Source organism: Prionailurus viverrinus, chromosome D1, assembly GCF_022837055.1.
Source record: "Prionailurus viverrinus isolate Anna chromosome D1, UM_Priviv_1.0, whole genome shotgun sequence".
NCBI lineage: Eukaryota > Metazoa > Chordata > Mammalia > Carnivora > Felidae > Prionailurus > Prionailurus viverrinus.
In genome coordinates, this window is record NC_062570.1 from 49,464,884 (window position 1) to 49,477,660 (window position 12,777).

At 39.8% G+C, this 12,777-nt stretch overlaps 1 protein-coding gene across 1 annotated transcript in view; it reads right to left on the reverse strand.

Annotated features, from left to right (window-relative positions):
* ANKRD42 (ankyrin repeat domain 42) overlaps positions 1-5,594 on the reverse strand; it is a gene marked incomplete at its 5' end in the record, with an annotated part of 72,551 nt that extends 66,957 nt beyond the window's left edge. The window contains 2 exons of the mRNA XM_047823199.1: positions 1,308-1,471; positions 4,565-5,594. Of these exons, the coding sequence (XP_047679155.1) occupies positions 1,308-1,471; positions 4,565-5,594 (1,194 nt within the window). The remainder of the gene's footprint in view (positions 1-1,307; positions 1,472-4,564) is intronic.
* Positions 5,595-12,777: the final 7,183 nt, after the last annotated feature.

Genomic DNA, 12,777 nt, shown 5'->3' on the forward strand with positions numbered 1-12,777 from the left:
AGTCTAAGAATAATTATAACATGCCTGAAAGAAATGGAATACATAAATGCCATCATAGTTAAGCCTCAAAAATACATTGTTGAACACAAAAAGCTGCAGAATGATGAACACAGTATAATGTCATTTATATAAAATGTTATTAAAAACAATGATACAATCATTTAATAACAACATAAAACATAGATAGTATTTTTTTAAATTTATTTTGAGAGAGAGAGAGAGAAAGGGAGAGCATGCCCAAGGGCAAGGGAGGGGGCAGAGGGAAGGGAGAGAGAGAGAGAGAGAGAGAGAGAGAGAAGCCCAAGCAGGCTCCATGGTGAATGGGGCTCAATCCCATGACCCTAGGATTATGACCTGAGCCCAAATTAAAAGTCGGACACTCAACTGACTGAGCCACACAGGTGCCCCTACATGGGAATATCAAACACCAAATGCAGGGTAATAGTTACTTCTGGAGTTGTTAGGGGAGGAATGGCACCCGTGAGGAATGCTAAGGGACTTCAAATACATCTGTGAGGCTCCATTTATTTTCTAAAAATCTAAAGCAACCATAGCAAAAATATTAAGATTTGATAGAATTAGGTATTCATATGTTACCCTCTGTAAGTTACCCTCCAGGCTTGCCTTTGGAACTCAGCCACCACATTGTGAGGAATCACAAATTAGCCCAGGTGGAGAGGCTTCACATGGAGAGGAATTAAGGCAGCCAGCCTGTAGCTCGCATCTTCCACCAGACATCTGCGTGAACAAGCCTTCAGAAGATTTCAGCCTCAGTATTTCAATCTTCTAGCTGAAGCCCCAGACATCATGAAAAAGAGACGAGCTATCCATGAGATTCAAATTCCTGATTCGCTTCTGAGTATCAATGCTTATTTTATGCCACTAACTTTTGGGATAATTTGTTACAAAGGTACAGTAACCAGAACAACAAATATCACGATGAATTGAAAAAGAAAAATACTTCTGGGGCGCATGGGTAGCTAAGTCGGTTGAGCATCCAGCTCCTGATCTCAGCCCAGGTCGTGATCTCACAGTTCATGGGTTTGAGCCCCCTTGGGGCTCTGCTCTGACAGTGCGGAGCCTGCTTGGAATTCTCTCTCTCCTTCCCTCTCTGCCCCTCCCGGCTGACGCTCTATCTCTCTCAAAAAATAAATAAACAAACAAACAAACAAACAAACTTTAAAAAAAGAGGAAAAAGAAAAATATTTCAAATACCTAGCATAAAGTCTCAGTCCTATTTGCTAAATCTTCAAAATTGCTAACAGCTGTAAACTTACTTCAGTTTAGTAATTTATACAGCTTCTTACCTCTAAACTTCCAGAATGTGCTGCCCAATGTAAAGGGGAAAACTTATGGAGAATGTCAACTTCATTAATGCTGGCTCCACGTTCTATTATTTCTGAAAGCTGCTTTACATCTCCAGCCCGTACTGCATCATGTATGTTACCAAAATGCACCTTCTTCTGGGCACCTATTGAAAAATTGCTTAAAATATATTACAAAAAAAAAAAAAGCCTAAAGCAATGATTCAATAGAAAGCACAAAATCACTTTGATTTTCCAAATAATTTATTACAAAGATATTTGTGGTTAACATCTTAATCAGACTTCCATTTCAGCTCTAACACATAAAGAGCATTGAAGTTGTCACTCGCATAGATACAGGAAAAAAGCTGTCAAACAGAAAATCAATTACTTTTCTTGGACTTATCAGAGAACTGAGGTCTCAAGGCCAACTGCCTCCTCAAGTCTGGAGAGACACACAAATACAGAAGCACAAACAAGTTCAGCTTACCTGGAGCAGAAGCCACTGGAGCCATAAACTCCTAGAAGTGCTGAAATGGTAACTGTGACAAATTGCTAGATGTCGGGAAAGCATTAGCCTACTAGTGAGAAACTCTTGAGGCCACAGTCTTAGAAGGCCCCCACATTTTCATAGATTTTACCCCACTAGGTAAATCCCACCAGGTTATCACTGTGAAAAGTCAAGAAGACTCTTTTCATGTCTTCAGCAGGGGAAGGGGGAAAGTAATGATTCTGAAATATACCCAGTGCATTCTCTGTAACAAAGGCCTACTCTCCAGTGATAAAGACTTTACAAGAGCCTCACCTCACATAGGCTGATACATTCTATCAATATACTTTTCTTATCTTTCTCATACTACTACACTAAGAAAGGAATGGCAGGTCACAATTTTTACTTCATACACTCTAGGGGTCTTATGTTTTATAATTTAATGTTCCAAACATCACAAAACTGCACTGTGACTGTGAAATATTTAATGTGTACTGTAAGCCAGAAGCAATACAGATATCTCAGCATGAACAGATGTTGGGGGAGGAAGAGTACAGAGTTTAATCAAAGCATTTCCTAAACAAAAAGTCATGATTCCTGACCTCAAACTGTTTTCAAAAGAACTCACCAACATTTCTGGTAGAAAATCTAGGCAATCTGGTACTACTACTTATCCATGTGTATGTCCTTTCTCAATAACTCAAATGTTAATTTCTTTGAGGGATGGAATTGCATCTCATGCCACCCCTTAGCAAAATGCTATAACATTTTATTCAAAATCCTTTCTGAGCATCTAGCACATTCCAGGCACTAAGATAATATGATGGCAAATGAACAGGGATTTAATGCATTTTATTTCCACCAACACTTTAAAATGTATTTGGATAAATTCAATAAAATAAAAAAAATGACAGTATTGCCCTGAGTATAGGTAAAATTAAGACGTTGGAGTAGTAAACATGTGAGCAAGATCTTGAAGAACAATTAAGAAATATGCATATGGGGAAGGGAGTAAGGAGGGCACCAAAAATAACCAAGCCACTTAATGATGTTTAATGATGTAATCCCCTAGGTCAGACTTTCATTATTCTCCTTTAAACTAGTAATACAAGATCTACAAATGATGTTCTACTCACTCTAATCCATTTTATACAGGACATTCTAATCCATCTTGTACAAGGACACTATCCTGATCACTCCATGCCTCTATTCCACTAACTGCATCTGGTTATCCACTGCTAGTCTAGAGAACAAAGCCCAAACCCTCAGTAGGACAATGTATGCCCTCCACTAACTTGGCTACATCTAACTTTACAGCCTTTTCTCCCCCACCACATTCCATCCCAATTCATTCATTCATCCACCCATGTATCCACTCAACATTAATTTGGTCTCTACCATAAAGATAAAAAGATGAAGGCAACATGGTCTCTATCCTCAAAGAACTCACAGAGAGATACAAACAAAAAAATTATAAAATAATGCAATAAGAACAATGACAAATATTCATAAGAACTTATGGAAGCACAGAAGACTTCTAAATCAGCCAGGATAGAAGGAAATGAGAAAGAAAAGGATTTCTGGGGAAAGTGAGTTCTAAGATGAATCTTCAAGGATTAACAGGAGTTTGCCAGATAAAATGGGGACAAGGGAAAGGCATCCTAGACAGCATGAATTGTAGGATGTGGTCAAGAAACCACACACACACACACACACACACACACACACACACACACACACAAACCCATCCTATTGCTGAAGGGGAACAAAAAGGTAAGACTAGAGACTCAGGAAGACCTTGTAAGAAGCTACAGTGGTCCACACCAGAGAGGCTGAAACTCTCAACTGAGAGTAACAGCAGGAACAGAAAAGGAGACAGATTCAACAAATATGGAAATAGGATGCATACAGTGGGTGAAATAAGGAAGGCATAATGGGATAATTCCAAGAAGGACGGAGAGGGCATATGGACACAAAATCCTATTTTTCTCATGTTGATCTTGAGGTGCCGAAGAGTTCCAGAGGGAGCTGTATATATTTGTCTGCAGCAGATCTCAGTGGTAGGTGTCTCTCAGTACTCATACATAGTTTTTTTTTCTGATACCTACCCTCACCCCATTCTGAAGCCAAGGACACTGTACTCTTCTTTATAATATTCATCACACGAGTCAGTATTTGCTCAGTATTTATTTTTCCTCCTAAAATGTAAGGAATGTGTCTGTCGTCTTCACTGATATATCCTTAAGACACAGCAAATAGTAAGCCCTCAGTAAATATTTACTGGATGGTTGAATAATAAAGATTTCAAAGGGGTTGAAGTCATAGTACACGACCAGGAAAAAAAAAAAAAAAAGCATCAGTGATGGCACTATCCACGGGGTGGGGGGGGGGGGGACAGCATTTAAGGAGAGGATGGTAGAAAAGTCATCAAACGGAAAGGGAGCGTCAGTAGATTGGAAGAAAACTAGGTAAATCTAAAGTCATCTCCACAGGGTCAAATGCTGCAGAGAAGCCAAGGGTCCATAAGATTTAACAAGCGTTGATGTCAATCTGGGTAGGAAGTCTCGGGAATATAGCAGGTGGAAAGAAAGTGAGGAAACCTGGAGGGAGGATGAGAACCAGGTGAACAGCCTTGGGACCCACTTAAAATATGTCAGAGGGAAATTAGGAGTAACAGCTGAGAAACGAAACTACCAGAAAGGGCCAACGGTGATGTGGGTGAAGTGAGAAGAGAGGCATTGACAGGGGCAAGAGAAGTAGTCTGACTCACTTGGGGTTGCAGTCTCCCTAGAGGAAGTGGAGGGGCCTGAATCTGACACCCCGGGCATGGTGCGATCCCGCGGACTTCGGGGAGGAATCGAGTCCAGGCCCCTACTGCTACGGTGATCTTCACTTGCTGTCACCCACGAGCCACTGCAGCGGCTACCGCCTTCGTCGTCGCTAGCACCGGGGCCGCCGTCCTCCCTGGTTCTCTCCCAGGAGCTCCCGCAGCGGGAACCCTCGTCTATACTTTCTCCCTCCCAGAATCCACTGAGGCGGCGGCTGGCGTCTATGCTGACGCTCACCGCAGAGGAGTCGCTGGCCGCGTAGCCGCGATCTTCACTTACTCCGTCCCAGGAATTATTGAGGCTGTGGCCGCCATCGGCACTCCCTTCCTCCCAAGAGTCACTGAGGCGGCGGCTGTGGTAGTCACTGCTTCTCTCCCCGGAGTCGCTGGTTTGGGGGACTTCTCTGACCCCCTCCCAAGAATCACTGAAGCGGAGGCCGCGGTCTTCTCGGACCGGTCCCTCACAGTCACTAGTTTGGTGGCTACCGACTTCACTTAAATTCACGTCGCTGCTGCTGAAGCCGCGGTCTCCCCTTAATGTCTCCCAGGAGGTGCTGTAACAGCGGCCACCATCTCCCCTAACTCTCTCCAGAGGGACACTGCCAAGGTCTTCATTGACTCTTCTCGAGTCACTGCGGGAGAAGCCGATGTCTTCACGTACTCTTCTAGAGCCCCTATAGAGGTGGCCGCCGTCTTCACGGATACTTCCCCTGTCTTCGCTAACTCTTTCCCTTAACTGGCCGCCGCTTTGACCATGTCGGCCGTTTGTCCTCCAAACGCGATGACTAGTGAGGCGGCCGCCGTCTTCGATTGCTACTCTCCGCGAGTCGCTCTGGCGGCGGCCGCCGTCAGCCGCTACCCTCTCCTCCGAGGTGCTTTCCAGCGTCCCGACTACAGCTAACCGGTTGTAGTTGCGGTGGAGCCGTTGCCTTGGAAACGGGTAAACTTCCGGCGTGCTGCGGTCATTTCCGGTTCCTCACGACCTTGCGTCACTTCCGGCCTCCCCTCAACCTTTTTCGAGGCTTCGCCTCTAGAGAAATCGGATGGTGGTGTGGGCTGGTGTTCCTGAGATTCCGCCGGGTCTCACATGCAGCCTGTCTAGGCCGCGTCTCTCTAACGGCCTGGCATCGATCACGCCTTCCATGGCTCAGCGACGCAGATGCGGGCTCCAGGACTGCAGTTTGCGTAGGTGACCTGTGTGGCGCGGGCCGGGCGGGGCCTTTCTTCGTCCTTGGCAAACCTAGTATAATTTTTCAGTGCTTGTTGGAACATTGGAGGAAATTTGTTCTTATCCTGTCATTTCACAGGTACTGAGAAAGACCCAAAGGAGAAGTTAGCTGCAGCCGCTTTCATTATTGAATGCTTTATTAGTGCCAGGCTCTTGGATAATTGCTTGGTACTTAATTCTGAGCATAATTGTGTAAGGTAGGTGTTAGCCCTGTTTTGTATGTGAGGCGATTCAAGGTATCAGTAATTTGCTAAAGCCAAACAGCAGGTAAGTTGTGGAGCCAGTATAAACACAGGTCAGTAGTCAAAAGACTGCTCCATGATTCCTGACTCTAACTCCTAGGTTCCCTTTAATGTAAAATGATACTTGCAACAGTTTCGCTCAAATCTTTTATTTCTCCAACCTTATTATTTAACGGGTATTCTTCCATTCACTCTTTATTGAAAATACATGGTTCGCGGGGCACCTAGCTACCTCAGTCGGTAGAGCACGGGACTCTTGATCTCCAGGTCTTGAGTTCGAGCCCCACGTTGGGCGTGGAGCCTACTAAAAAACGGAGACAGAGAAGGAATATGTGGGTTGGATATAATGCTAGCAGCAGAGAATACAAAAATTAGAATTCTCTGACCTTTAAGAGCATCACCCACCTTAATTGCCCTTTCATTCTTTTTTTTTTTTTTTTTTCCCCATCCTCAGGGTTTGTTCCGTAAACACGTTTGGGATATTCCCCAGACCCTATCATTCCTCTCTTGAAGTACAGTGAATGGCTTTCTTTAACTTCCATAGCCTCTTATAATATTAGTAATGTTAACAACTGCTATTTGCTGAGTTCATGTGACTCTTGCACTTTATACTTTGTATTTGTTTTCTTATTCAATCCTTAACCTACCAGGACGGTATAGAGACAGAAAGGGACAGAAAGAGAAATAAAGCATCAACATTACTTGCCTGAAGGTTCACAACTAGTATTAAGTATCTCAATTAGGTTTTCAACCTAGGTCTTTGATTTTGCTGCACATACTTTTCAAAGTCTGAATTTCCACAGACTTTATTAAACCACTTACTATATTACATTATAATTACTGTTTAATAGTTGATATTCACCCCTACTCCCCAAGGACTCTGAGCTTCTGGAAGGTAAAGACCTTTTCATTATTCATCTTGGTGTTCCTGACATTTGGAATACTTAGTTCAAGTGGAAGGCTTAGTAATTGTGGTGGGGGTTCGTGGGTGGCTTGATCAGTTGATTGTCTGGTGGATGAACTGATAGACTGAAAATAAACTTTTTCGCACTTGGGAGGGAATTTGGGATTAGTCATCCCAATCCTCTTATTTTTAGAAATAGGGCAACTGAGGTGTTTTATCTTACCAAACACCTATTGAGTTACTAATAGGAGCAAGTTTCTATGCTAAATGATTTGCAAATAGTTTCAAACTTAATGTGTATTATTATTTCTGTTTTACAGATGAAGAAACTGCTCACATTTGGCCGAGATCTCATAAGTAGGAAGTGGGGAATCGGAACCCACTCTGACTCCAGATTAATACAGACTTTGTAGCCTGCATAGGCTACATAGGCTAATGGTAAAGGCTTCATATGTTGCTATGTTGTGTGGATAAACTCACTGAGGGTCAGCACATCCTTAAAAGATACACACATGGCAGGAAGGATCAGAAAAGGAAACAGAAACAGCAAAGAAGCAGAAAAAATAAGATCTCCCAAAATAAAAGGAATTAAAAATAAAAGATATTAATGAAATAGAAAATAAAATTAGTAATAATAGCTGTTGTTTGAAAAGAGTGGACACTTAGCAAATCTAAAGAAGAAAAGGAGAAAACAATTTTGGAAACAAAGGGAACATATTATGGATATTAGGGACCTCCAAAATTAGAAGTGAATTTAGCCTAGCCTTTTTTTTTTTTTTTTTTATAATGTTTACTCCTTTTTGAAAGAGAGAGGGAGATACAGTCTGAAGCAGGCTGCAGGCTATGAGCTGTCAGCACAGAGCCCAACGTGGGGCTCGAACCCACTAACCATGAGATCATGACCTGAACTGAAGTCAGATGCTTGACCAACTAAGCCACCCAGGCACCCCTAGCATAGCCTTATATACTAATCTTGAAAATTGACTTGGATAATTTTCTAGGAAAATACAGATTTCAAAAAATTGAAGAGTTAGAAAACCTTAATAAAGGAAGCATAAAAGAATGCTCTACATACCCCTGACAAAAGTCACCAGGAACAAAGCATAGAGAAGAATGTAATATATCCCAGATATGAAGGTAGCAGAACTAACAGAATCTAAACAAGGATACTGGAAAAAAAAAACCCAGCTCAGTGCCGCTTAGGAATATACCTGCAAAGAAATTAAGGAAACTAAGAAGCCACCAGTGCATTTAGAAAATAACATAATAACCAAGTTGGGTTATGGTCAAGGATGATCAACATTAGACATGTAATGAAAATTTCCTACGTTGAAGAAGAAAAACTATATAATCTTAATTGATACTGAAAATTACTGATTTCTTAAAAATACAGTTCATATTAAGTAATAAAAGGAAGCTTGCTTAACTGGATGAAGGGTATCAACCAAAGATAAACAGCACACTTAATGGCATTGTTTAGGTTATCTACTGTCATTCCTACAATTAAACATTGTTCTGAGAATTAGGGATCCACTGTAGTAAGGTAAGGTATGAAATTGGAAGGGAAGAAATTAAGGTAGATGATAATGTTTACCTGGAAATCTAAAACAACTAAAAAACTATGAAACATTGGAAGGAAGATGGTAAGCTCTCAGAGCAACATTGAGATTTTTTATAAACCAAATAATCAACTTCTAAAGAACTATTCACATTAGCAGCAACAATGGTGAAATCTATCAAGAAAAAAGGAAAACCTACATCAAAACAAAATTTCATTTATGTATGTTACAGAAAATCAAAATAAATGGAAAGAATGCTGTGCCCCTACATGAGTAGGCTCAGCAATGGAAAGATAAGATTCACCTCAGATTATAAATTTTTTGCATTTTGAGGAAAAATACTTAACAATTTTTAGTGGAAATCAACAAGATGATTTTTATTATCTGAAGTTTTGGGGTTTTTTAAAGTTCATCTATTTTGAGTGAAAGCACAAACGGGGGAGGGGCAGAGAGAGAGGATAGAAGGAATCCCAGCAGGCTCTGTGCTGTCAGTGCAGAACCTGACATACCATGGATCATGACCTGAGCTGAAGGATGCTCAACTGATTGAGCTACCCAGGCACCCAACAAAATGGTTTTAAAGTTTCTCTGGAAGAATGTATGTGCAAGATTAACCAAAATGTTTTTTAAAAAAATAAAATAACCCAAATACACATCACAAGTACAAAGCTAGAGTATTTAGAACAGGAGATATTGGAATAGGACTGGACAGTTCGACTAATGGAACAAACTAGAATTCAGAAATAATCCCATGTGTATATTCATTATAGAGGTAGCATTTCAAATACAGGAATGTAGGCTCTACATTTCCATATACAAAAATTTAAGAATTAACGGTTTTATGCATATTGCGAAGGCCTTCCTAAGCAATATGAACCCTGAAGACCACAGAGAAAAAATTTATAAACATAAAAGGCTACAAGGTATGTTAACATGCAGTTGAGATCAAAGGTAGACCAGCTTTATTATCAAGTCTGAAAAAGAATAACTCTAGAAGTAATGCACAAAAAACGTAATTAAAAATAAGAGCAAGTACACCTGAAACTATGTTGTATTAGTTGACATCAATTTGAAAAAAAAAGCAAGTTAAAAGATACTCAAATGCACAAGAAAGAATGCTCTTTGCACATCGCTAGTAAAAACTAAAAAAATGGATAATGAGTATTGGAAGAGGTTTAAACAAAACACCCTGCTGGTGAGAGATTAAATTGGTGTGACCCAAGAAGGACAATTTGGCATTGTCAAAATTCTAAATGTACACTGCATACTTGGTAACTTTATCCAGTTGTAAAAATCTCAGAAATCAGTTACAGTAGGATAGTCGCTGCGCCACATTATAGTTGTGAATAGACACTTGAGTATCAGTGAAAGAATGGGTAAATTAGGCTGCATTCATATGAAATATTACACAGTTGTAGAAATGAGGATCTACATCAACATGGAAAAAGATACACTGAATTTTAAAAAAGGCAAACTGCACATGCAATCTCAGTTTTTTCAAAAAAAGGATCTACAGAAGATAAATTCAGTAGTTACTTTATAGAACAAGAAAGATGTGAAAGGAGACTTTGTTATTTGATTTTTTTAATTAAAAAAAATTTCTTCCTAAGTAAAAGTACAAAAGGATAGGAAAACATGCACTGCTGTATAAAGCAGAAGAAAGTACTTTTAAGGAGTATATGGGCCAGGAGAGATTAAGAGACTAAGAAAAACACTTGTTTTGGCAAGGAGTCATTGGGAATACTTAGGAGTCAAGATGTAAAAACTCAGAATGCACAGGATTTCAAGGTAAGTGAGGGACTGACTGAAGGAAATTTCTCAAGTGAAATTCCAGAACACTGAAGTGGGCATCTCAGCATTCCAGAGAAGTGGAAGCTTATGGTTCCACCTCTCAGGTTTTCCAAAGAGGGGTCTGCCTAATCCCCCATAGATAAACTCTGCATCTAGTTCCAGAGGAGGGAGTAAAGCCAACACCAGGTAATCCTCTCCCTTCTGTGTAGGCACTCTTACTTCTCCAGCATCCTTGCTCTCCCTTTGGTGCACACCTGCAAACTGACTAGACACTCCATGGGTGCCTTGGTTCTTGCTCTTTCCCACCTGCACAGCAAAGTGACCCCGTATAGGATTAGGAGAAAACCCTACTTCTACAGAAGTTCAGGCCTTGACAGTAACCTGACGTTCCATTTCTACGTCCAGATTCCTCTTTAGTCGGCTAAATCTTTCCACTTGCAGGAATGATTAGATAGATGTCTTCTTACATTTTTTCTGAATATTCTGTATAAACCTCTTACAGCATTTAATAGTTGCTAAATGGTTTGTAAAAACAAAGTCAGCCAGGAAAGCAAAACTGGAAGCTAGAATGTTCTATTTTAGGCTAAGCTGTTACATGGAAATCTTAGAATTTTTATTATATAATTAGGTCTTTTTTTTTTTTTTTTTTGCCAAAGCTTATTTTATTTTTAGCTGAATAAGGTTGTATTTTAGTATTTTCCAGAACATTGAAATTCAAAGTTTTAAGTAAGCAAATTATGTTAAAATCAGAACATTGTAAAGAAAAAATTTGTAAGTTTTAGGAAATAACCCTTTTAGTCTCACAAACTTCAACTATTACTTTAAAAGACAATATTCCATCTTCCCTGAGGCTTCCTTTGGCTTTCTTTGCTACACTTCATATTGTAGATTACTAGTTCTAGTTCCCAGGGGTATGTGTTGACTTACTTTTCCATTTTGGGGGCCTATAATTCAGTGTTGCTTCTTTCTAGGTAAGTTACCAGATCTAGCTGTTCATTAAAAATCAACTATGGTGTTTCTTTTAATTAAGATTTAATTGACATTATTTTCAGGTATAACTATGGAGCTTCTTAAATGGTAGAGGCACCTGAATGAATGAGAATCTACTAAATGAGACCCTCCAAACAATCTGTTCTTAATATTCACTGATTCTAATGCAGTGAAATTTCAGGGCCACACACCTAAGTCACTATCCAACATCCAGCCTCCTGTGTCAAAAACTAGGAACTAAATTTTCAATTCCAACTGTAAATACCTGTAATCATCTCATCAAGTATTGTCCATCTGCCACTCCAAAGCTAATTTCTTTTGTGCTGTTGATAATCTCTTTCCAACTCTGAGATTGGTCAATCATCTGTCTTCAACATGTCTCTCCAATGAACTCCTTTTAATATACATGTTAACATCTCTTTTTTGCCTCATTCTAACTACAATTAAATCTCTAGTTAAATTTCATAAGAGTAGCTCTTACTATTGTGTTACCTCACACAACCCATTGCTACTGGTGTTGGCACCCATACCTAGCTGTTCTTCAGTCAGTTGTTTCTCAGTCATTCCATATTTTCTTGACTTGTTTACTACCCAGTCTTTAAACTTTTGTTTTGTTTTACCATTTTACCATTACTGGTTTTATTTTTTCAATAGGGCTTCTTTCTCACCTTCCCACCTAGGAGTCTAAATGTTTGCTCCCCAGGGACCTGTCCTTGACCTTCTTCCCTGGTATGGATACTTTTGGTACAATGGTAGGTTTGAATGTCACCTTTCTTTTGATTGTCATACCTTTAAGCCTTTCATAAAAGTTATGGTCTCCCCAAAGGAAGGTACAACAGAAAATTTTGCCTATGTTTTTGGATGCAGACCACAGCCTTTCTTCCATGACAGTGTTCATGTATATTCCTAAGTTAAGCTATCACAAATATGTTACCTCTCAAATCCACTGGACACCTAAGTTTTCTGACTGAACCTCTCTATAATAGCATTTGACAATCTCTTGTATTCATTTGAATCTTAAAAAAAAAGAAAACCATGCAGATAGGGTCTGTTTACAATTTCTAGTGGCTCCCATGCACCCCAGTGTAATAGAACTAAGCATGACAAAGAAGACTTAAGAATTTTCAAAGTTGTTTGGTTTTAACCACATAAAAAACATTTGAAAGCACGTGTTTTCAAGATTTTGTTTGCTGTTCATTCTCCATAGATATGTGGACTCCTAGTTATCCTCCAAAACTCAAATACCACCACCTTTAAGTCTTCCTTAACCAACCTCTAGGTAGTTTAGTGTACCTACTTATTTTTTTAATTGCAGAAATGAAGTAGTAATCGCAGTAAAATGAAGCAAAGCCAGGTCTACATTCTTCAACTGTTTTTAGTGACTCAATCTGTACACTGGGGAACACACTCTACTATGTAGTAGTATCTGTAAATACCACAGA